General features: G+C 43.9%; 1 protein-coding gene across 3 annotated transcripts in view; it reads left to right on the forward strand.

Moving 5' to 3' along the window:
- The window catches only part of LOC135378266 (piezo-type mechanosensitive ion channel component 2-like), a 101,089-nt gene that overhangs the window by 67,642 nt on the left and 6,884 nt on the right, over window positions 1-26,563 (forward strand). For all 3 annotated transcript variants that reach the window (XM_064611247.1, XM_064611249.1, XM_064611248.1), the window contains 13 exons: window positions 1,391-1,599; window positions 3,654-3,789; window positions 11,343-11,473; window positions 12,145-12,303; window positions 13,472-13,756; window positions 14,105-14,166; window positions 14,375-14,443; window positions 14,555-15,158; window positions 22,405-22,483; window positions 22,623-22,686; window positions 22,773-22,920; window positions 23,506-23,553; window positions 23,731-24,062. In XM_064611247.1, coding sequence (XP_064467317.1) covers window positions 1,391-1,599; window positions 3,654-3,789; window positions 11,343-11,473; window positions 12,145-12,303; window positions 13,472-13,756; window positions 14,105-14,166; window positions 14,375-14,443; window positions 14,555-15,158; window positions 22,405-22,483; window positions 22,623-22,686; window positions 22,773-22,920; window positions 23,506-23,553; window positions 23,731-24,062 — 2,326 coding nt within the window. The remainder of the gene's footprint in view (window positions 1-1,390; window positions 1,600-3,653; window positions 3,790-11,342; window positions 11,474-12,144; window positions 12,304-13,471; window positions 13,757-14,104; window positions 14,167-14,374; window positions 14,444-14,554; window positions 15,159-22,404; window positions 22,484-22,622; window positions 22,687-22,772; window positions 22,921-23,505; window positions 23,554-23,730; window positions 24,063-26,563) is intronic.

Here is a 26,563-nt window from a genome sequence, read left to right on the forward strand (position 1 = left end):
CGAAAAATTGCAAAAGTAGCAGCATTAGTACCACCTCATGTGATGTAGTGGTTAGGATGATTGCCTTCCATGCCGAGGCTGGGAGGCGACACAGGTTCGAATCCCGGCACCGGCTGTGCTGTCTCAGGTTTTCCCTGGGTTTTCCAGAAAAATGTAGTAGCATAGTTCCAACTGAAGTCGCCCCCCCCCCCCCCCCCCCCCCCCCCCCCCCCCGTCCCCTACTTCTTCCTGCCGTCCTCTCCATCTGTACGCCGCTCATAGCCACAGTTGCTTTGTGGTACTAACACGGGAAAAAAAAAAACTGTGTCAGCGACCAAAAACAAACGCTTCCGGGGGTCTGTAGCACTCAAATAGGGAAAGTTTGCACCCTGACATAATTGAAATATAAATAAATATGTCTAGCATGAGCGTTTGACCGCAAGCAACCCTCCATGCGAGCTCCTTCTGTTCGAAATAGACGTTCCGCGTATTTTGTTGTGCGAACTGACAACGAACCCACACCCAAGAGGAGGAGCAAACAGGAGAATCTCGTCATCAGATTGCGTGATGTGTTACACTGAGAGGTTACACTTCTGATACTGAATACTTTTGGGAAAATGTAGAAATAATACGTTGTGGCAGAATATATTCCTCATGATTGTAATCTAGTGACTCTATAAAAACAAAAAGCCCTTCTTAGAAATGCAGCAATGTAATTGGTGGCCCGCGTGAAACTTCAAAAGTGACGTCGACACTAGTATTGTTGCGAGAACCCAGGGGGTGCAGCACTTTTGAGAAATAGTGCATTTTGTAATTATTGTGCAGCTATATGTCATCGTCAACCTCCGAACATTCAGAAAATATTTTTCAACGTTTAGTTAACATATAGAATCTGATGCATCGCTCTTCTTATATCAGTTGAATGCCCCCTTCAAAATGCTGGAAAGGTCCAGAATTTTCCAGGAGGTTACAGATGCTGATAAATACCCCCTGAATTTGTTGAAAAATAAATGCCAAAAACATGGCACCTTAGTATAACGTCTGTTATTGTATGAAATTTGTTTATTCTACTGAAACTTCTTTTTGTGTATGTGAATATGCCAAATTACAGTAATGACTAATGAGCAAAAGATTGGGTAGTTGTTTGAGGTTGCTTAAACTACTTGATTAAACCTTGCATATCCAGGAATGGTTGCTAAGCAGTCTACAGATGCGCTGATCTCATATTTTTTGTGTGAAAATATTATGTAATGATCAAACATGCCACCAGAGTCGAAAGCAGGTTTTAAGGGTGTTTAGGATCTTTCTTTGCTCATTAAGGCTGAATGAAAGCAAAACATTTCTGATTCTAATCTGATGTTTTTTCTTCTGTGTGTCCTTTTTGACACGTCTAACTTTGTTGCACGCATAGCACACACAGTGGGAAAATCAGCAACAGACCCCGAAAAATGCGGTGCACCCATGGATGAGGCTGGCCTCCTTTGGGATGGCATCTGTCTTGCCTTCCTTTTAGTCCAGAAGAGGATTTTCATGTCCTACTACTTCCAACACCTCATTATTGAGGTTTTGGCACAGCAAAGCCTTGCATCACGTGGTGCAGAGATGATTCACGAGATACAGGTACGTTACAGGCACGCTAGAATAGCCTTATTTTGAATTGTAGTGAATGACAGTCTATTGGCAACAACCATCAACCGACAGTCAACACCCAGAGGCACCCAAGGGGCAGAAACTCACACTTCAAGAGGTGGATGCCTCCTTGGCAATAGATAACAACTGTAATACTTATAACTTAATACTTATACCTGTAATGAAGTGAGGATGGCTATGCATATGTACAAATGAGATGGGATAGGATTAGAAGAATAAGGTCTAGAAGATCTGAGTCTGCAACAAACATTTAAACACAGCCAGACAATGGGCAGAGGCCAAATTTGCTTCACTTGGTAAAGAATTCTCAACCTCTATAAATAACCCTGTGGTAAATAACAATCACTGTACAAAAATGTGTAAAGGAGGACCTGCTAAGAGAAGATTAATCGTTCGTCAAGCCTTTCCCACTGGATTGATTGTAATCGCTTAATTGTAAGTAGGGTCTGAGGTTTGCAGGTTTTACCTGATTCTTCCCCGAATTTACCCCCCAAATCGCACATTTAGTGATTCGGGTCAAACTCGATTTCTCCCTTTTGCCGAGGCCCTTTTGCTGTGCGGCGCGGAACCACGGCGCATGACTGCGGGAGTGGGAGAGAGGGAGGGAAGGAGGTGACACCGCAGCCGTGAGGGCGAAACGCGTAGGACGTTTCTCCAGCGTCAAAACGTCGCGTGCAAACCGTGGCCTTGTGCGTGCGGCGAAGAAAACGTCCGCGGACGACCACCCTAAGCGCATGGGACGCGTACAAAGCAAGTGACGCGCGCAAATATCAGTAGTCGACAGATTTTGACGGACAGTCTTCGCGCGCGTTAAAAATTGGGTTTTCCGAGGTCACACGCACGCCGAGCGCGCGTCGTGAAATGATGAAATCGTCGGAGAAACGTTGCGGCGAGCGTGGCTTCCGGCAGTTCCGCGTCTGTCGCGCCCGTGCGGGATGGCTGTACCGCCCCGCGGCAGAAACAACGCCCAGCGCCAAGCAACTTAGTAGCAACTAGATAGTTCTTAAAAGAAAAGAGTCGAGAGCCAAAGTAATCAGAATTGCCAATGAATCACCGAACATAACTGAACTCCGACGCTCTTTTCTCCTACTTACGAAAGCGTTTCTCACGTGAAGACTTGTGACAGCATCACGTTAATTAAAGTAGTAGTTTAATCCATGTGCAGGTTTGCATTACCATGCAGATCTGAACTGCTATTCCATTCAATATGCTGGTTTCAATTGCCATAGACCTTTTAACACAGTCCTCATTTCGTCACAGACAGTGTTATTACTGAGTTTTGAAGCTGTTTTCTTTTTACATTTGTGATATGTATAACGAGCCTGATAAACCCGATTTTTACCTGTATCATATAACTTCAGAAATTTTATACCCAAATTCACCTGAATTTGATGCTGCTGTTTCCCACCCAATTTTTCCCACCCAAATTTGTCAAAAAGTATTTCCCAAAAACTTCAGACCTGTAAGATAGATTACATGACCTTCTGTCTTTTACATGGCTGCCATAGAGGCTTTTCTTTGCAGAGGCTCAATCTCCTTAATTGTATTAGCAATGGGTCAAATGACAGTGCGACAGTAAGCTTAGTACACAAAAGCTATTTAGCAACTCTGATTCTTCCGTTTTGTATATATGTAAAGGACGAACTGAACTGAACTTAACTGAATACTGACGCAAGTCTCTGTGTCTGTTAGCTAGCATTGTAGTGCTTGACAGAATTTGGGCTTTCTGCGTCAAACCTCTTCAAAGTTGTGACATTTCTGCCCAATAAATTACACTTAGGAGTTTTTCAACTGCACGCGTGTAGTACTACTATCACCATCGGAAATGTAGTGGTAGGTCTTTCACAGAGTAGTGCACTATATTAGCATTATTTTTAAAAATCCTCTTCTTTGCAGTCATCACAATGGAGTCATTTTTCAGTTTTGCCAAATTTGAAGCAGCACATCTTAAATGTTAACAAAATAGTTAATTCGTTAACAGCATCATTAATGTGTTCCACCTCCTCCTCCTCAACCTCCTCTAGTGCAAAGAGGTCCAACACCAGCGGGCGGTGGAGCGTGACATAATGGAGAAGATCAAATGCAAAATGGACAAGATTCGTGCCACTCAACAAAAGATGCGTACAGGTGGTAGTGCAGAGCCAGAGACACACTACCAAGGTAAAAAAGCTTAGTTAATTCGCTTCTAAAACTAACTGCAGAGGAAGCAAGATTTTACTTTGCGTTGAAGGAATTCCTATTCATTGATCATTGTCCACACATGGTTTCCATCAGATTTCAAAATGTGTGGTAGTTAGGAGATTCATTATTGTTGGACGCTGCACATTAAAATGATGCGGTAATCCATTATATGAAATTGAACCCTATAACCACTTTGCATATTATCTAGCCAGTCACATTTTCTGTGGCATGGTACCAGTGCTAACTCCCCAAGTCTTCATGCCTTACGTGGCTTTACACATTAACAAGCAAGATATGCGGTGTGTTTTTTGATAAATTTGGTTTTCAAAGACATAGTTAAGGAATGTGGAAAAGACATGGACGGACAGCACAGACACAGCGTTCAGCTGTGTCTCTGTTGTCTGTCCGTGTCTTCTCCACGTTTCTTAACCATGTATGTATTTGTTTAACCAACACCAACTCTTTTTATGCTCTCATTACCCGCCTTAAATTTGGTTTTGCCATTATAAATTTTAAGCTATGTCAAAAGTCAATTAATTTAATAACCGTGAGATTGCCAACTTTGCAACAAAGAAGAAAAAAAAAAAAATGCAAAAATGCATAAGCAGAAACCTCAGTGCTGTTAAGAGCACATAACCTTGCACTTTACCAAGGTCTTATTTTATTTGAAGATGATGATAAATGTTGGCCATGTTTGACCACACAAATTTTGGTGTAACAAGCTTAGATGTGTTCACTTGCAGCAACTCTTTGAGGCAGGCGAGGGGATGCAATGAGATGTTACAATATTAAGGGGACCATGAAAAAATCCTCAAGACCTCTACAAGCATCTCTAATGCATTCCTGGGTGCTAATACATTCGCCATGCAAAGTATGAACCAAACATTGGTCAGAATAACGGAGATATTAACTAAAAAACACAACCAAAAAAGTGACAGCTGCAACTGGAGCGCTGCTGGCACGATGTAGAAACTAGACGTGATGGCAAAGGCAGGCGCTCTTGCCCATTAGTAGACTGGCTTAGAATGAGTACATGATGCAAGTGACGTCAGACTGCCTGTCGAGAGGGTGTCGGGTGGCCACCTGTTGCTATTTTTGTGCGGGAACTGCACCCGTGTGGAGCGCAATATTGCAAAAATCGTACATGTTTCAGAAAAGATTCATCCTTGACAACCATTCCCTGCCTGCCAAGAACTAAAGTTTAAGAATATTTTCATGGTCCGTTCAAAGCAGCTGAGCCAGCTATAATGGACAAACCTGGACTAGAAGTATACAGACACCCTGCATGGTTATGCTTGAAATGGAACACATCTTGAGTGCCGCTCGCATATTGTTAACCCACATACTGCGCAAGATGTAGGAGCAAGATACGGAGCAGGAGTGTGTCTGCTTCCGTCGAGTAGTCTCATTACTACAAAGGGATAAAATCTGCATGCTTGTCCTATCATTTCACTCAGTCTAATCACCCCAATACCCCATTCACAGTCCTGCATTACACTGCTTAGACTTGTTCGTGGAATAGTGGAATAGTTGAAGGACGGGTGCGGGAACTTCACTACTCATAGAATCTGGCTCATACTCTACCCCCGCTGGGGGGCAGTCACTACCTGAAGATGAAGGAGAAGAACCTCCAAGCACAGGGGCACAAGTGTCTGGGGCTTCAACGTGGTCCAAAGGTGGTTTATCCACCTTGTCTCCAGTGTCAGCTGGTTGTACTGCTTGCCTTGATGGTTACCTGGAAGCTGGTCATCATCAGCCCCAATTATTTTCGCTGGGGTGTGCTCTTCAGGGGGGCCACCACACCAGGGGTGACGTCCAGGCTGCACCCATACCAGCACGAAGGCCCTCTCATCGACCTTCTTCACATCACGCGTGTAATAATTGCACTCAAGCCTTGTCCCAGCACGAACAAGACCCTCCTTTGCACCTCATGGGCTCGCTGCACAATGCACACTGCTCTCACTTGTTTTGTGCACCATTAATGTCATGTCGAATTAATTTCTTCCCTCCTTTGTCATGATAGTACTGAGTCAGATGCAACATACTCTCGCACTTGCCATTGAACTCTGCACTTTTCCGCAGTGCCTATATACAGCAAAACAAATTTGCTCATAGCAAAGACCCACCTGCCTGAAGGCTGCCCTCTTTTATTTTTTAGGGCCTTGTGTTTTAGGGTTAAACCAGCAAAAGAAATATGCAAACCGAAATCAGTTGATTACTCGAAAAAATCAATAAGTGTCCATGTTGCTTTTTGTTTATCTTGAATATTTTTTGCTGAAGGTCCTGATGTTTAAATTTTATGCTGCTCTGTATACTCTTTAAAGTATGCAGTAACTGTGCTTGCATTTCTTCTTACTGCAGGTACAAAACATTGGTTATGGCACAGTTAGGTCAATGTCCAGTTGTACAAGCAGTGATCACGCATTAGACTGCTGTCTATGAAATTGCACAGTGGCAGGCTTTTACCATGCTTGTAACTGTTGTAGAAGTCACTGCATTTGGCATAAAACAAGAACCATGTGCTTTTATTTCTTTCTGTTCTCATTTTTTACATCTACTTCGGAAGCTTCTGGAGCATTTCAGAAAACAATCTTTTCAAAAAATTACTTCTCTGCAAAAGTCTTACATGCAGGTGGCCTCTTTTTTTCTTTTTTTGTGTGTGTGCAAGAGTTATGTTGCAAAGGGCTACTAGTAAACATCCTTGAATTGAGCGAATTGCAGAGGTGTGCGAATATTCAAAACTTCGAATACAAATAGAATATTTCTGATTTTTCGATTCGTATTCGAGCTTCTTGGAATATCGTTCCAGCTTACTGCCAAGCTGTTGCAGGTTGCGCGCGGAATTTGTAAGTTGCGGTAATAGCGATGAACAGGAGTAGTACAACAGCTACAAAGTGATGCACTGAGGTTTCAAGGTTGTTACACTCATCTGCAAATGCATCTCTACATGTTCTCTAACCAATACCGAAACTAGTACAATGCAAAACCGCGGTACGCTTCATGCATCGTCTGGTCCCAAGCACAGTCGCAGCTTCAGTTGATTGCCAACAAACTCTGAACATCCGTATGAGGCCTTCAGTTCAGGTAAATTCAGGTTAATTATCGAAATTGTGTTGGTGCTGAGCTGAACACTGTTGTTCACCGTTGCCACCGAATACGCTGCCAAAAACCATGTCTTGTACACGGTTTTTCAGTTTTCGATTTGTGATAATGGAATTATGGACACGTGCAACGACAGTGATAACCGAAGAGTGGAATGTGATGATACTTCGGCATAGTAGTTTCTCTAATCCCAGTCTTGTGTGGCAGCAGGTTAAAAATACCAACTGGGTCGGCAATAACGCTGCAGAGCCATTTGAAATTGCATGCAGTGTTGTTACAGATGGTGGCAGGATGTATATGGCTTTAGAAAGAAGCGGTGAACACGAACGTTGAGGAAACGATTGTGCGTGATAAGCACAGCCCTACGGCATCATCGAGGATTGTGATTTTACAGTGATAATGAATGAGCATTGCAAACTACGCATTACTGTCAGGAATGATGGTCTCATGCATGAGAGCACCGTAAAACTGTACAGTTTCTCGCTGACACAACAATTGCGGAAGGCATTGCTAGTGCAAGAAGGGAGCACTTGCTATCTTCGTTTTTCTTCACGATAACCTGTGAGTTGAGATGTGCTCATCAGTAGGCCATCCCACATTCTGAACATGTCATTGCTCCTTACTTCCATTCTGTGTCTGCTTCACAAGCACTTACAATGCGCAGGTGTTCAGTGTCCAGTTCACCGTTAAGTGTCAAATTATTACGGTTCAGTTTGCCTTATGAGAACTGCGTATTGTTTCACTGTAAAAATAATTTGACTGTACATGCACAGATAAGCATGTATACCTTGTGTTAAGAGGGCATACCAGTCTAGGAGCAACTCCGATTCACAATTTTCCCAACACTAGATAGCGCCATGCTCGCTGTGCCTTATCACGCCATTCGCTTCCAACTCCGAAATAATCCCCGTTGTGCATGAGTGAGGTCGCGAGTACGTGAACACATGCTCCTTATTAGCCCTTTTCAAGTGCATGTTCCGGGGCATTTTTCTAAGGATCAGCAGCACACAACTGTGACTGTCCTAGTTTCTGGAGCTTAATTGTTACTATTAGAAGCCTTTACCCAATGACGTGATACATATTCGAAGGGCAGATTTGCAGATACTTGTATTCAATTTTGTATTCGAAAATATCAGTATTCGCATACTCCTAGTGAATTCGCGTTGAGGCTGCGGATGAAGGTTGTTTTGTTGTGCATATGTACTTGGTGATGTGAAGCTCATGTCTTGTTAAAGAAGGCAGAATATTTGTGATGTTTTGTGATAAAAATTGTGGTAGAATATGTGGACACCAGTAAAGTGCTCAAAAGGACTTTAAAGGGCTGTATGTAATGCAACTGTGTTTAAGTTGTGAATAGATGATACAGGTACTCATACATGCGTCATAGCAACCTGCAGTTCTGGACATGACACTCCACGGGGCTGCCGTAAATTAAGATGGTGATACCCTATTTCACATTAATATTGTGGCCTGATATCCTGTCATAAATTTGGAAAACGCTTTATTGTTATCCACAATATACAGGACATTGTTACCACGTACCATATGTGTTGAAGGCCTCTCAGCTGCTGTCCGACATGAAGGGAACATTGATTTCACGGTTCTCACCCTATATTGAGCCACATGACACTGAACCGCATTGGTTGGCTTTGCACCCTATGACAGATGAGGGGCTCCATGACATAGGTATTTGTTTTGTGAGATGTGTCTTTGGATGATGATGTTCACCATCCCAACAAGTCAAGCAGCCCTTTAAAGTTAGCAAGGCATGTGCCATAGCCATGTGCATAATATTCTAGTATTTGTACGCTGTTGCTTTTCCTCTGTGTGAAAACTGTGTTGCATGGCTAGTGTGTGTAATACTGGTGTTAACAGCATTAGCACTGTGTGGTGGGAAAATGCTGCTTTGTCGATTTATGCTTATTCCAGTATGGTAAGCCTTATCCTTGTCCTTTCCAAAATTAGTATTTAGAAATTGTATAGTATATATTGACCTGTTATTGGCCATTAAACTGGCTGGAATCAAAAGTGCTCCTTTTTGTACTTTTGATTCTATGAGTGCTGCATTTGCACTTGAATACTTAAGCTCTAACCAAAATGTCATAGTTGTATTAAACAATATGCTTTTGATTTTCATTTGTCCGCACATTGCTGGGCCTCATTAAAGTGCTGCTCTGGACAAACTGTTACTTCATATTCGAACCAAATTTGCGTCGATGGAATGTGAGGGTCCCACTCTTATCACTCTACATAGAACATACTCTCTATCTGACTCTTGTCCATTGACTGTTGTCCATTGTGTTTTAGATGAGGCTTCTGCATTCAGTGTGAAGGACTATGGCAGCACTCCCTGCTGTGCAAATTCATCACCAGTGCATTGCAAACTACTGTCTGCCTATGCCTTTGCAAACTGGCTGTTTGCAAAGACAAAAGGCTGTTTATTGTACTAGCCACGCAGTGCACTTCAGCAGCACAATTAATTATGTCTTACCTTGCTTTCGATAATGCATCTTGCAACTTCCAATAGGTGTCATTGGAAAAATTACAGAAGGATATTGGGTATTCTTAGTTTTTGAATGACCTTGGCCTGAGATGCTGCTTGTCTTTCAATGTACTTGTGCGAAATTGGTGCAGCGTGGGAGTGAGGGCTCCAGAATTAATGAGTTTGAATATGTAGAAAACTTAAGCTTGGGTACTGCAGTGATTTCTTTGTCTCAGAAATTTGGTAATGGGACTCCCACAATAACGGCGCAGCTTGATCTTTGATATCCTTGCGCCGAAACACTTCAAACTCCCACAATATTTGTCCTCTACCATAAGGATGTCATTATGTCATTGTTAATGTCTAAATAGCTTGCTTATTAAGAAGCTAATTTGTTACAACCTCAGGAGCTGCCTTTTGTAGACAATTCTCCCATACCAACCTGCTAAGCATTTTAATAGGTGTACGGTATTTTTCTGGTGCATAACGTGCACTGATGTATAATATGTACACCCAGAAATTGAATCCAGAGTAATCAAAGCCCATGCATCGATTATGAATACTTTTTACCACGTACATCTATCGTGGAGACCATGACTACTTGGAGTCATCAAGCTCTGATCCAGCATAGTCTGTGTCGTACCTGACTTTGTATCCCCTCACAAATGTCTCGCATTCCACAATGTCAGCCTTCTCAAATAAGTTGAGCATCTTTTACGTCACAACGACGGTCCGCACTTCCTGGACCCACTTTGCTATGATGGCATACGATGCCTGTGCCCCCACACTCTGTGTTCTTATGCTCACAGTCTGACATCCAGATTCCTCAATTTTCACAAACCTGTCAGGTGGCTGAAGCAAGGCACAAGGCTGGAAGTTGCACGGCATCTTCTCAGGAAGAGCTTATTTGAAAAATTCTATGTATGCTTTGCATCAGTACATAACACGCACTGCCTCTTTGGGACACTTTTTACCATGTATAGCTTGCACGTGATATATATGATAAGCCTAGACATATAAGCCACACAAGAGATGGAAAGACATCCATGTACTATAAAAGTCAAAACTAGAACTGATTCCAAGAATAGAAGAGGCAAACACATCCATTGTTCAGTCACATTAACTTTTCCTCCATTTAGCAGGTGCACGATGAATTGCACACGACCTAGGTTTTTTTTATAAATATTATACTACACGTTACCCGAGAGCATGTTATTAATTGCATTGCATCACGATAAAGGTATCTCGATCGAAGAAACACCACTTGTGGAGGTTTTCCATGAGAAGTTGCTGTCATTGTTACATTAGTGCATTTTGAATACTAGCAGCTACATGTGCAGTTTTTTTATCCACTGCACCATCTTGATTGACAGCATCTATATATATTGTACACATTTGCCTTTGATTTTTTAATTTTTCTTGCATACTTTTTCACATGGTGAAAGAAAATGTTCAACTGTTTGAGCAAAATGCTATAAAACTGAAATTAGTCACTTCCTTTATGCAGTCTCAGAATGTCACTTTTCAGAACATACGCATTTGCAATATGGGTCAAGCGCTTGAGACATGGTTCAAAGCACTTGAAACTTAGGACCAGATACCATACTTGGAAGGTCTATTCATGTTGCCAGTTTATTGTGGAACTTATGAGTACATGCTAAGATGTAACATGTTCCTGATCTTTTTGTTTAGTCTGGTGTTACGGGCAGTTTTGTGGACCTTCATGAAACCACTCCCGGACAGCACACATCATAGTTGTTAGTACTTCCAGGGCATGATGGCATGTTGGAAGGATGTACTTTGTGTGGTGTTTGTGATATGGAAACATCTTGGCTGTTTGGCAGTGAATGGCTTCTTCGCTGATCGTGAAAAAATGCTGTGAATTTGCAAATTTCATGAACTATCCTAGTGCCCTGAGGTGACTAACACGTAGCCCTTTGTCCACTAGCCATTCGTTCGGGCGACTATTACCTCTTCGAAGATTCACCAGGGGCCGATACACTTGATCTGGACCTTGATGTGAAGGGACATTCTCCTTCAGATGAAGATGCAGATGTTAAAGTTCGAGGACTCAATGCCGTAAGAGGAAGACCTACTTTAACTACTTCACTTACAAACTGCTATGTGCATTCTACTTTGAGTACAGTCGAACCTTGTTGCAACAAAATGTGATATAACGAAATTCGCGATAGAGCAAAATAATTTAGATTCCCCGGCAGAGGGCCATAGAGATCAATGTATATTAAATCCCGCTAAAACGAAATACTCTTTAGCTGCTGCCTTGATACAGCGAAAGAATCGGATACGGTTTATGACCCCAAAGTCGACTTTAGGGTCACGAAAACAAAGGGCGCAAGCAGCGTCCTGTTCCCGCGGCGAAAGATGGCACGCGTGATTAGGGTTGGGAGGAATCTGATGCCTACAAAAGGAAGTCTGAGTCATTGGAAGGTTGGGGATTTTCCTTCTGAGGCTTCTCCTTTTCGCACTGGTTTTGAACTGTCCGGTTGCTGCCAAGTACAGGACGAAGCAAAGAGCGCAGGACGCAAGGCGCTATCGCGCGCTTGCGGGGGGAAACTATCAAATTGTCCAATCTGTACCAAACAACATTGAATGTATCTCTCTGTCGCACCTGCGTCAAGCTGTTTTGGTTATATTGTGCTCACTATGTGCTGCACTCTGTTCAGTACGTGGCAGCACTTGGTGTTACATTTTTGCGTCTTGGTTGAGTGGTCACACTGATCGTGTTTCAGCTCCTGAGCAATGCAATAAAGGCGGGGACAGTCCGACGAGCTACTGAGGATCAGCATGGTGCTGAAGATGATACGGAAGATGTCGGGGAGTCAAGCTGCTTATCACCCATTGTCAGTGCTGACAGATCTCTTAGCCGTACAGTTTCTGGGGCATCACAGGTGAGCACAAGTTTAACGCTAGCCTCCCCAACGTAAAAACATTCTTGAATTTGGAGCTCCTATCACTACTGTATGAACACTGTGTGCTCCTGATTCCATCCTCCACAGAGAACACGGACGTCACATTTTCGCATTAGTATTTTGCTCCAACTTTATATCATATGTTCCATGTATTAAATATCCGGTAAACTCGCATCCCGTAAATGTGAGTGTGACGCTTGCTTTCCAGAAATACTTAGGCATACATTCCTAGCATCGTATATACATTCTAACCATAAATAAAATTGCATAAAACAACACCTGACCATGGTTCTGCATCTTATGAAATCTTATATCGAAAATTAAATATAAATTCTAGAAACCATTCTACACTCTAAAAATAGAACTTCACCGCATAGCACACTCCTAGCTAACCATCATCCTGAGTTAAGAGACCTGAGTGAGATGACTTGTCTCAACCCCTTTAAGTTGACCTCTAGGCAAGGCTGGAGTTCACCTGCATTACGGGGATGCTTAGCTCATGGATAAGCGAGAGGCTGCTGCACATTGGATCTAGATATATCTGGATCAAGTGTGTCGCCCTTCCTTGTCGTGGGGGCTGCCAGCCCGTTATGCAAGGCAACCTCGACGCAAAAGGAAATAATTGTCATCAGAGCGCCACTTTTCTTGCTGAGCTCTCTGTTACTGGAACCTCCCAATGCAGAGTTTTTTTTTTTTTTCTTTGATAAATCAGAATTTCTTGAAATTTTACCAGCATTTGTTTTTGGATTGTTTTATATAAATAAAAATATCTCTAGTTATATCCCATGAGGGACATTGAGTGGTGTGTGCTATGTTCCGAGATTTTGGAGTATGCTATTGCACCCTCAGTGGGGCAAGATGAACCTACAGATGGACTGTTGTGGTGTGACTCATGATCATAGTAGCATAGTGAAAGAGAACTGTGAATCATCAACCATTATCAGTCAGTGGCCTTTTCACCTGAATTATAGCATGGGAGGATCATGGCCAATCAGTGGTGAGTGATACTACAAATGTCCCCGAATGCCTCAGCTTCATAAACTTTTGGAAGAAGTAGTTCCTCTTCAGGGCTTCATAAACTGTGGTTCATTGCTTCAGTGCTGATCATAATACTAAACTAATGTTCTGGTCCTTGTGGCATTCGCAGCCCTCAAAGTCTTCCGGGCACCAAGAGACAGAAATGCCATCTACAAGTGTGCTAGTCTCACCAGACGATCAAGATGCAGAAGGTACTGTCACCGAGGGAATAACAGAGCAAAGTCCTCCATTGGAAGAAGGTTTCATGGATAAAGTACGTGGCTACCTTACTTTTGCCCTCGCCCTGATGGACAGCCTGCTGATCAGTGCTACAGCAAAGCTAAATTCTGTGTCCCGAGACTACCGCTACGTGGCTAAGCGCCTCGCAAGGGAGAAACGTGGTGTTAAAGGGCAGGTAATGTGTGTTCCTCCAGTCCAATATATGACCTATAAAGAAATTGCAACCATTAGGAGTGCATCATTGAAGTGCTATTTAATCTTGTTTTGTCTGCGCATCCAAATGTGTATACCGTATATCACGTTGTGAGTCCTCATGTTATAATTACGAGACTATGCTCATCTATGGTAGTCGGATGACTGGCCGTGACTAGCTCCATTGGGGGCATGTCAGGTAATATTTCAAATAGAGTTAAAGATTACAGGCCCTTCGTTCCTGTAATGGAGTGGGAGTGGTTGTGCTTCAAAATCTAACCATGGATGCAGCATTGCTTGACGAAAGCCCTTGCATGTTTCAATTATGTAGTTTGCAAATGGACTGGTTGGAGACCTAGAGGAAGCCCTGGTTCGGAGCAAAGCTATGCAGGGGTAAGTGGCCTTTGCTTTCATCATATGCCTGCTTTTACATGGTCTGAACGTGTATGTTTCGATGAAAGAAGGCAGTCAAGTGCATGGATGCATTCTCTAATTAAAACATGCAGCTGGGTATTGTGAAGCTTCAGTGTTGTATTTGTCCTTCTATGCTTCATTACTTCAGCTACCACTACATTGGTACGTGTCTATATGTGTCATGCAGCTCACAACCCCTTGAAATCGACCATGTGACAAACTCTGGCACCAAGAGCTGTGACGAGCTGCTTCTCACGTAAGAATCTTAGCTTGCATATGTGTCTGACCCTGTTGCATAAACTAACTAGCATGCCATAAATTGAAAGACCCTCTGGAGACACATGAAATAATGCGTGTCTGTATGCAGCGACAGTGGAAATGGTGCTGATGGTGGTCGTGAAGATGACTTTGCCCAAGAACGTCCATCAGCTGTCCGTTTCTTAGCAGCGTGTTACTACGCGCTGGTCTCCCGATCGGAAGTTGTGTGCTACCTAGTGATTGTCGTCAACCAAATGAAGAGTGCCAGCCTTCTGTCTCTACCCCTTCCTCTGATGGCTTTCTTGTGGGGATCACTATCAGTTCCTCGCCCAACCAAACTGTTCTGGGTCACGATTATAACCTACACTGAGGCAATTGTTGTCATCAAGTATCTGTTCCAGTTTGACTTATTTGGCTGGAACAAGGAGGATGCCCGGTCTGGCCCTTTTGACCCTCCTAGGCTGTTGGGCATCGAGAGGCGCACTGACGACTCTGATTATGCCCTGTATGACCTGCTTTTGCTGCTGATGGTGTTCTTCCATCGGTTCATGTTGAAGAGCCTGGGTCTCTGGAAGGACACTCAGCGCAGTGTCACCGGTCAAGAGGAGGACACATCGGCAGACAAAGCAGATGTCAAGCCGTCAAATGACAAACAAGTTGTTACAGATGAGAAGCCCGTGGAAGGAATGCCTGCTACAATTGCTGCAGCTGAGGTAAGTGTGTGAACTGACTTGGCACTGGCATTTTATGTGCAATGTTCAGGAAACTAATTAAGTTTTTGGCCTCATGCAAAGGTAGCATGTTCATTGATACATTTTTCAGATATTATTTGAAGTAAAGCTGCATCATTTGGGAAAACATATCACACATTTTCTGAATGCAGTATCTACTACAAGGGTCGTTCAAGGTTGACAGACTTTTGCTCAAGAAAAATCAAGGAGTAAATGTAATTGAATGAAACTTCCAGAGGATTAAGTGCAATCCTTGTCGGGGCAGCGGCACGTGCAGCAGTGGCAGCTATCATGGCAGCGAGCCGTGTGTCTGTAGCTGTGGAATAGCAACGCATAATCAAGTTTCTTGTGAAGGAGAACGTCAAATCAGCTGAGATCTTGTAAAGATTACAGGCACAGTATCGGGAACAAACGATGTCAAGGGGAAGAGTGTACGAATGGTGCAGACAGTTTGGCAAAGGACAGGATATGGCGACGCATGAACCACATGGACACGTTCGTCCAACTGCAGTTACGCCAGTGAACATTGCAGGCATTGAGCAAGGCCATCCTCAAGAACCAGTGGGTAACAGTTCGGGACATTGCAGCCCAGCGTAATGCTATTTATGTCGGCAGTGTGGAGACAATAATTCATGTTCCGCAAAGTCTGTGCAAGATGGGTTCCCCTACACCTCACTTTTGTCCAGAAGGGAGCGTGCGTGGCAGTCTCTGAGCAGCTGCTGGACCGGTTTCAATCTGAGGGGGGATGAATTTTTGCGATCAATCAATAACGTTGTGAAACCTGGATGCATCATTTCACCCCAGAGACAAAAATAAGCAGCATGGCATGGCGACATAAAGCTTTCCTGCCATCAAAGGAAAGCAAGATGCAGCCGTCTGCTGGGAAGTCCATGGGAACTGTCCTCTGGGATATGCGGGGTGTCATCCATGTGGACTTCTCGGAGCAAGGGGTCACGATTAATGCCCAGTACTACTACACATTGATAAAGGGTGCCATGCGAAAAGCAATTCACAAGAAAAGGCCTGAGATGTTGTCCGGAAGTGTCATTCTTATTTATGACAATGCCCGGCCTCACACAGCGAATTTGGCGGTAGCAGCCCTGGCCATAATGTGCTGGGAGGTTTTGCCCCATGCCCCTTACAGCGATTACAGTAGAACCTAGCCCCAAGCAATAGACCTCTCCCTGTTTGTAAACAAATGACGTCATAGTGTTCGACAGCGCCACCAATTTGGTAGAGTCGAACTACGCTCGAAGCTAGGTGTGAACAAGGTTGCGCCCGAAAACCACGGTTTTGAGGGGATTACAATGGTTCCTGAGAGGGACACGACCTTCGGTCCTACTTTTCTTTCAGTGGGAGGCAGTGAACAAGTGCCCATTCGTGGAACCCAGCTCTCCCCTTCCAATTTGTTTCGGTTTCGGTTTCAGTCTGTCTAACAACAACATGATGACGTTTCTTGGGTAGAGGTATATTACAGTACTCCTTGTTAATTCGAAGTCGTCAGGACAGCGAAAAATTTTTGAATTAAGGGGGCGTTAGAATTAAGTGAACCTGGGCACATGGTGAAGGAAAATATATTTATTTGCTGAAGAACTCGCTTATCTTCGTCTGCACCTTTCCCAAAATGACATTGCACATCACCGTTCGTTCAAGATGTGCTACGAAGTCCATCATGTTGCTGCGCATGCCGTTGACTTAAAGTTCCGAAAATGACAGTGCGCGTGCAGGTTCATCGCAGCTGTCGTCACTCTGTTCATTAGTGCGAGCCATGTTCAGAACGATGCCCCCAGTGAGAATTGCGGCACAGGTCTGTTCTGTGCCTTCTATCCTGGCATAGTCTTCGAAAGACGCGAAGCCCTCCTCGGAGATTGCATCACCGGCAGGAGCTTACAGCACATTGCAGATATAGTGGATCTCGATCACCGTAGCGGTGCTTTCAGCCGCCGGACGAAGAAGCCGACGAGACAGCAGCGCCACCCGGCGCGAGCTTAACATTCTGGCTCGCAGCTTCTCATCCTCACGGACGTTCAGTCCAGTCCAACCTTCGGACAATAAACTGCTGTCCCCAAACTTGGAATGCACTCTCATTCCTATAAACCTCGAACGGCCCTTGTAAATGCAAGGGAACCTCTTGTGACAACAAGCAAGGTTTATTGGCTTAAAGTTTTTGTCTGCCACACATTTTTCGAGGATGTAATGCCTTATCAATTGTACATGCTCACATGCTCTGTTATTAGAGGTCCTGACACATACCCCACAGAACATTGTCCTGGTGCAATGCATGACTGTTGAGCACAGTGTTTTCAGCAATTTTCGTCACACTCATTGCATGGTCTTACATAGTCATTGAATCCCTTTGGCATCTGCGTGCTCATCAGTGGCTTTTCTATCTCATATGGCATCTCGCTCATTCCACATGGAAACCGCAATTCTTGCAGCAGTTCGCCACTCTATCTGTTGAGGTGTTACGCTGCAAGAAAGCGAGCAAAGAAAGCAAAGTACTGCATAGCGTGGAAGATGGTTGACTATTGACAGTGCCAGTTCAAGATTCCGTGTTATGTTACTTCTCGTTCTTCCGGGATCATAATCAACAGCCCAACTTCCTGAGCTAATGTAGAGCTTCGATGCTATGACTCATCAACAGTAATGATGGGACTGCATGCAGAAGCATGCTCAGTAGCAACACGAACACAACAGCTCAAACCAGCAACTTGTTTAATTTTCAACTCGACAAGAGAATACAGTTCCTTTTTCCTTTCTCATTTTCCCACATGTTGGATTTCCCACGCTCAGGATTTTTCACTCGGAGTTCCTCCACCAGCTTGCCTGTGAATTTATGTGATTTTATATGTGCGGTTGGTTCACTTTAGTCTCGTGCCAGGTAACTGATGTTGAAGCAGCATAACTGCGACACTGTCTCTGTTCTCACCAGCCTCTGGGCATGTGTACCAGCAACTGTACTGCATAGTGTCCTACCTTGCTATGAAGCCATGAAATCATGTTCCCAGTCCTGCTCTGACCTGTTTATTTCTGTTCATTTCTGTCAACCTGTTCATTTCTGCACTTGGGAAACGATCTTCCCTGGAGAGCAACGTTTGGAGGTTTGCATGTGTCCGCATAGGAAAATTCTTAGGAGTTCATAGGAGTCCTCACGGGGTGATTCCACGTAAGATCAGGCAGGTTGGTGCAGACGTGGTCTCAGATTTTGCTTCAAGAATTCTATGTCGTTGGCCAATATCTCTAGGTGACGATGCCATTTGTTTCAAGTCTCTATGTCCGTTCGTTGCCGAGAAGAAAAAAAATTAAGCGTGAAGTGAGGTGGAATTGGCTTTTATCGCACTTTTCGTTTTTTAGAAATTTGGCCGCCCCTAGCAAAGGCGCGACGCCCGGAAGAAAACTGTTGTGATTTTTTTCCCTTGTTGTCCACAATGGCAAACTTGGCCGGTCGTTCACTTTACTGTTGTATTCCGGGCCCTTCTGCGTAGTGTCCATTGAACAGTTTCTGATGAGCAACATACCATTTTGTGTGCCGTGAAATGTGCTTTCCGATGATATAAGTTTGATATTTGTAGGTGCAGCGCGTCACATACTGCAGCCGCACAAAAATGGGAAAAATTGGAAAGTAGGTTAAACATTTGAGCCAATTTCTAAAAACCCACATCATTTATCGCCTTGATATTATTCTCGTGACTGTATAAAGGCATGCGGTTGCAGAATATGCGAAAACATGTTGCATGATTTGCGTGGCGGCAGCACTAGAGAGCTCCGAAGTGAGCCTTTAGGCCGCATTATTCATGTGGCGGCAGGTATCGAAACCGGAGCTGAACCGAAATTGTTTATTCTACCTTTGAACAGAAATAAATCTCAAGCACCGGTTCACGAGACGGTTCAGGTGGGATGCTCACTTTAGCAATCCAGCCCCACAGTGTTTGTCTTACAAACCATGTAGCGGAGTTCCAACAGCTCCACTACGTTTTGAAAATCTGATATTGGGAAAAATTAAGTGCACTCATTAAACGAATGCACAAGCCAAAACGTGCGTCAACGAGGGTTCAATGTGGTAATGATTTCCTTTCAGTGTACCAGCTTGTGGTGTTTCTTCTTCTTCCTCCTCCTCTTCTTTTTTTTTTTGTTATTTTTTGGGACACCTTGTATGAAGCTCTTGCCCTTCATCAACCAAAATATGAATCTTGTACAAAGGACTGTCTTATTCGGGACCAGCTCATTCATGGCATTGTATAGTTCCTCAGAACGTTAACAAACAAATAGCAACTTGCTTGATTCATTCTTAATTTTTTAGTATGCATAGAGGCGAGAACCGCTCTGTCAAGGTCTCTGTCTTTAGTCCGACCTTCTTTCTCTCCCATATTTATTTATTTTTTAGCTGTCAACAGTTATTATTGGTAACTTGTCGTCGTAAATGTAGTGTTTCATGTAATGGAAGAATTCACTTCTGAGCTCTCTTCCAAGGAGAACATTCCATTATGCAAGGTATTCCAGGCTCACACTTCCACTGTGGTCCTGTAGCTTGTATGCTTATATTGTGATGCTATCTATAACGCATAGCTTTCGCGCTGTACTACACTTGTCAGCCAGATTTCTTCTTGTGGAGTGCTATGAAATCACGCTGAGAGAAAGTAATGTTCTGTGTATTTAACATGTCGTAATCTATGTATCAATTGTAATATCGGTAAATTAAAATATTTACCGCCGGTGAACAGGTTTGGACCGATTAAAATTGGTTCAAACCCGTACTTTCTCTACCCTAGAACCGAATCTGAATGGAACCGATACACATTAACCCGAACCAAACCCCCCAAAAATAACAGCTCTGATCCCGTGTGGCTGGTATAGCCACTAGTGTGCTCATCGTTGGCCCGCTCCATATCACATATCCATATCATACATGGTAGGGGAAATAGCTAAAACCATGAGTGTGCCTACTGTAGGAGGAAGGGTTAAAGGGATTTAAGTGAATGGTGTAGGAAGCTGACGAAGACTTGACTATAATGCCTGTAAACAGGAAACCTCTGCTGTAAGGACGGAGGGCACCCGATGAATGAAAAAGCATGTAGTCGTTTCATGTCTTTCCATCCATGAAAAGACCTGTAAGTAGTAAAGACCTGCTTCAAGTGTCCTGTAATATCTCTTAAATGTGCGCGATGCGGGAGAAGATAAAAACGTTCCTCACTGGTATGTAGACTACGCATCCACCAAGAGAACAGGATCTTTACAAATAACATCCTCGCTTGCAATTATACCATGGAACACGGTAACCGTAGACCATTTATGTGGTCCCAAACCTCACCATGCCGATATCTCAACATACAGGCACTGAGCACCAGGGCAGGGGTAATGAGTTCCCACTGAAGATGATGGGTGCTATCAGCAGTAACACCCTCGCATACTTCCGCTTAGTATATTGGAATAGGAATCTGTATGGAACCTGGAAACATCACCATCACCTCTGGTCAAACATGCATGAGTCTCTGTTATGTGGTGAAACATTAGGGGGTTATAACCACCACATTCGTCATGTGGCCGGAATGCTTACTTTGGAGCCCTGTAATGCCGACGCCACGCAAATAATGCAACATGTTTTTGCATATTCTGCAGCCGCAAGCCTTTATATAATCACGATAAAAATATCAAGGCTTTAAATGATGTGGGTTTCTAGAAATTGGCTCGAATGTATGACCTACTTTCCGATTTTTCTCATTTTTGCGCGGCTGCAGTGTGACACACTGAACCTACACCATATCAAACTTATATCACCGGAAAGCACATTTCGCGACGCACAGCAATATATATTGCTCATCAGAAACTGTTCAATAGATGCAACGCAGAAGGGCCCGGAATACAAGAGTAAAGTGAACGGCCAGCCAAGTTTGCCATTTGTTTATATAAAGATGTGATTTTGTAGAGCATTTTTGTACACCTGTGTCCACTGTCCTCTATGTGGAAAATAAGAAGAAAAAAATTGCAAAGGTCTCTTCCGGGCGTCGCGCCTAGGGTTGCTACCAGGCCGGTATTATACCGGCACGGCCGGTTATTTGCTCACTCTGCCGGCTGCCGGTATTTGTGGATCAAGACCTGTCACAGGGGTTTTTGCGAGGTTTTTGCTTCAACATTCCACTACAGCTTGAATACATCTGGAGCACATGCAGACCAAACTCCGCAGTTACCAGTCGTTTTCTTAGTTATTCATTATTATTATTATGATTGCTATCCATTAAGTCTTGTGTTCGGAGGCGACAAGATCAGTGGTCATGCAAAGCTATTGGTAGTTGTGTCGAGCCACATAGAACCTAGGCCGTATACAACCATCATGAGATGTCCTCCAAAGAAGGATTTGTGTGCATCGATGCGTTTTTCAAAGTAAACAACACTCCAATCTGGTTGTTCCAATACGAGCCAGTGCACCGTTCATGCCTGTTTATAGCAATTTCTAACATCAATGATCCAACCCCACACAGGAATTATGTTTCCTCGTATTATCTCTCTGTCTCGATGTGTGCTCATTCACCCCTCGCCCACTTTCCCTTTCCCGCAAGTCTTTCCCTTTCCCTCTATACCACCTCTTCTCTCTCAGCTGGTATTTTTCACTACGAAAGGTGGCAACCCTAGTCATGCCTCCGCCAGGGGCGGCCAAAGTTCAGAAAATGAAAAGTGCAATAAAAACTAATTCCACCTGACTTCACGCTTAATTTTTTTTCTGGGAAACGAATGGACATCGAGACTTGAAACAAACTGCTTCGTCACCTAGAGATATTGGCCAACAACGTATAATTCTTAAAGTAAAATCTGAGACCATGAGACGAACCCCCCTGATCTTACGTGGAATCACCCCACAGTACATTCTGCCGTGTGGGCATACCTGGTCTTTACAGATGTAAACTTCTTATCAGGGCAGCATCACAATGAGAAGTCTGCAGAGTATTTAACAACACAAGCGCAAGCCTTGGCCCATAACTCCTTTTTGTGTGACATCCAGAGTACCAAGTGTTCATCACATTTGCAACAGTTTTGGGTATAGTGGGCCTTCGTTAAGTAAAATTCCAAAGCGTGTATCATGCCAGCGATCAAACTGTGTGACCAGAACAGAATTGTGCACTGTTACTATATTTTCACTGTACTATGAACTATGCTGCACTATGCTATGAGGAAGCATTACTGTCTCTCGGAGCTGAATATTTTGTTTCTGAACATAAAATCTTTATACCTGCAGAGTGGATTAGAGCTGGCAGGCCTAGGAACCCTTCCAGTCCAAGATTGTGATTATTCTGGCGATGATACGGGTGACGCAGGTATCCAGATGATTGCTTTTTCTCTTAGTGAAGTCATAGTACAATCTGCTGGGCTAAGCTTCCTTATAGACTACTTTATGCAGTGTTTCTAAATTTTGAGTGTGCGTAGAACATTAATGAAATGCTTTCCGCTTTGCAGACCAAGTGAGAGAGCAGAGCACTGTTGGGGAAAGCTTCATGTACTTAAGCAAGATATTTGAAGGGTATGAAGCAGAGACAGCTGTCTCATTGTATAGTACTGCTGCTTTTAGGTAGATTCCAAATTTGCAATATGTCTTACACAATTCAGGATTAACCGGTACCTGGAACCATTTCGCAACTTCTTCGACAACCTCCTTCATCCCGTATATCGTGTGACTACTGATGTCTATGCCTACATGTTCTTCTGTGACTTCATAAACTTCTTTATTATGGTCTTTGGGTACTGGGCCTTTGGCGTAAGTATGCTTCTGTGTTTGCCAGCCACTATCACCAGTTGATATTGCTAAATTGCTTGATGTTGACATTAGTAACTGGGAAAGGTTATTTTTGCAGCATGGATGTAATAGAACTTGTGCTACGGAATTGGTACCACAAGGAACATGTATGATCAGAGAAACATGAAATTTGGTGGGACTACTATGGAGGACATGCAGAAATGAATCACAGTACTGGCAACTCTATCTAGACTAGAGATACTATAAACTTACAGGGGACTATAGGGGCGATATAGGGGACTTTACTTGGGGGAGGGGAATTTTGCTGTCTTTCTCCTCTCCCAAATGCGTACCAAAGGTGCGATTTGGGGGGCAACCTTCGAAGCAATGCTGATATTTGGTGTGGAAAGCCGCAATATATGTGTCATCCATTGTGGTACCAAAAAAATTGCTTAGTCGTTGGACATTGGCCACTCCAAAGCTTCTTTGTGATGCCTTTCATTGGTCTTTTAACAAGAAGGCATTATCAGTTCATTTAGCTCTTGAGCTTTTCAACTGCACACAACCTACACCTATGGCTGATCACCATAAACTGCTTCATTGCAGACTGGTGGCTCTGAGGACGGTGTGGCTTCCTACTTCAAGAGGAATGAGGTAAATTTCACATTGGCTGCACCATGATAATAGTCTTGATCTCTATTTGGCAAAGTGCGTGGAGGATGTTACTGCTCCAGTGGAGCCGACACTAAAACTGTCACTTGGCTGTCTAGTCAACAAATATAAAGGTGAGACCAATACAACCAGTACATAGTCCTTGTCCTTTCTTTTCAGGTTCCAATCCCATTTCTGATCATGTTATTGGCACAGTTTGCATTGATTGTCATTGATCGTGCGCTGTATCTCCGGAAGTATATCCTGGGCAAGCTCGTGTTCCAGATTTTTATGGTGCTTGTGATCCACATATGGATGTTTTTTGTACTGCCGGCCATCTCGCACCGTGGCTTTGTTGAGGACAAGAACCTACCTCCAAAGCTGTGGTACTTCATCAAGTGCATCTACCTCATTCTATCTGCATATCAGATCCGTTCGGGGTACCCGACACGTATCTTGGGCAACTTCTTCTGCAAGAAATACAACTACATTAACTACTTTCTCTTCAAAGGGTAAGTAATGTGCTTTGAGGGCTTTTTTTTCTGGACTATCCTCGCGTTTGCTGACCAAGAACGAGGGAGGCTCCGCCTCCTGGATGCTGGCCAATAGGAGGACGTGGAGGGCAGGCACTTCCCAAGCCGCTGTTCAAGCACCACCTAGATAGAGAAAGCCTGCTTACTGGTCGAAGTGACGTAACAACTAATAGTCAGCCAATCAGGATCATGTTTTCAGCAGCGGCAGCCAATCACGAAGGAGCTCTCAGCAGTCGTAGCCATGGAGACGAACCACCGTCGTCTGCGAACAGTGATGGAACGTCCCCGAGTACTAAACAAGAAAACTTTAAGATAAAGCTCAAAACGGTCCTGTATCTTTCTCATGACTGATTTTCTGGAAAGCGTGTTGCACGTTTTGTCTACAGATTCCTGTGTACAGATTCCAAGTTAGCTGCAATCATTTCAGAGTTCTTGTTCTTTTATTTTTTTTTTCCATTTCATTTCATTGTTCTTCTTCGCAGAACGGCGAATCGCAATAGCAGACGAATTCTGACTATATATGTCCACATAGCGAAGGAGGGAGAGGAGGCAATAAGGAGGGCTTCTGTATCTAGGTGGCATTGGGTGTTCTCGCCTAACAGATGGCGCAGCGTTACTGTTGTTTCACGTGTCGCACGGCTGCTGCCATGGCGCACCAATCTAACCAACTGCTGAACAAGCTTAGACAGGAGTGTAGCTACCGTAATTTCGACTGCAGCAAGGCTTCTGCCATGGCGCACCAATCTAATCAACGGCCTCGCCGTCTGTCAACGTGGGAACGAGGCCTAGCGGGAGTCGCGCATATGCCAGTTAACGGACGGCGAAGCCGTTGGTTAGATTGGTGCGCCATGGTAGAAGCCTTGCAGTAGGCAAAAAGCAGCAGCAACTGCTGGTTAATGACCAGCGAAGCAGTTGCTTAGGTTGGTGCGACATGGCAGAAGCCTTGCGACACGCGAAACAACGGTAACGCTGCGTCATCTCTTAGGCGAGAGCAATGGCTTGGGAAGCGCCTGCCCTCCGTGTCCTTCTATTGGCTGGCATCCAGGAGGCGGAGCCTTCCTCGCTCTTGGCCAGCAAACGCAAGGATAGTCTTTTTCAGTTCACTTTTAGCTAGTACTGTAATGATAATTAGTCTGTTGGAAGTAATTTTATAAGTTGAATGTTCTTAGAACCAAGGGTGTTTAATTTGTTGCTGAACTAGGATAGTTCAGTATCTTATGCCAAGGAACTGAGAGGAACCTACTATGTATTACTTGTTGCAGTTTTGTCACCCTAGAGATACGGATGAAAATATGTGTGTCTTCTTCAGGGACTCCATTGTGTCATTCAAATGTTGCTTCGCTATCAGTTCATTTATGTAGACAAGTGAGAGCAGCGTAGTAGCCTGATCAGTCGCCTTTGCAGTACAGAATAGGTTTAGTTGGCCCTTACTTTTAGCATACCCTTGTGAACCAAAGTGCTTACAGAGGACTGGTTCTGTGCAAGAAGTAGACCATCCACATCATCCAAACGATCCAAATCATACTGAAGGAAGTGTACACATTTCTAACATGCTTTTTACTGAAGTTGCAAAGTTGGTTACACAAGAAACTTGGGGACCATGTATTGATGTTTGTACTTGAGGGACTGCCAAAAAGCTGGAGCAGAGAGTGTGAAAGGCATGTCTGCTCAGGCAGTGATGGATGTGCATGGCTGTCTGCTTGGATTCTCATACAAAACAACCCCAGGCGAAATTTGTTTGAACTGGTACCAGGTGAACTGTGTTATTGAACAGGGATCACATCAAGTGGAACCACTTCAACCAGTCCCAGCTTGACAATCAGGTTTGCAACCAGTCCCAGTTGAGACTGGGACCGTTTGCAACTATCGAACCGGACCACTTTGAATGGAACCATTTCAACTGGTCCCACCTCAATAACCCAGTTTGCAACCGGTCCAGGGCCAGTTGCAAACCGGACTATTGAGCTGAGACCAGTTGAAGTGGTTCCATTCGAAATGGTCGGGTTCGATAACACAGTTCACATGGTACCAGCCCAACTGGTGTGCAGCCGGTGCCCCTATGCAGGATCGCTGTTCCCCACAAAGGCAGATCCAATTCCAATGAGCTTGCACTGCCTTGGTGCTAGTGCCACCTTTGACACCAGTTTTCCAAATGGAAAAAGTGACCTCTGGCTTAAATAAGCAAGAGCTATTTGGCTATGATGTTGCAGTGATTTGGTTGTTGACATGGGACAAAGCAGCTGTGCTTATGCTATTTATTCATACACCATTCTGCCATCCACTGCAGCTGGATGTGTTGTATTGAAACTGTAGATTATATGAATCTCCTCACATGTGCAGTAATTCTAACCTGTACCAGACAGCAGAAGGACAGCACAAATGTTGTAGATGGTGAGGGTATTTGTAGAGAAGTGTTGTGAAACCAGTGTCATTTGGTGGTGATTGCTTTGCGAGTTTGTTCTAATGTTATTATGTGGCAG

The sequence above is a fragment of the Ornithodoros turicata genome, chromosome 1 (genome assembly GCF_037126465.1).
Source record: "Ornithodoros turicata isolate Travis chromosome 1, ASM3712646v1, whole genome shotgun sequence".
Taxonomy (NCBI): domain Eukaryota; kingdom Metazoa; phylum Arthropoda; class Arachnida; order Ixodida; family Argasidae; genus Ornithodoros; species Ornithodoros turicata.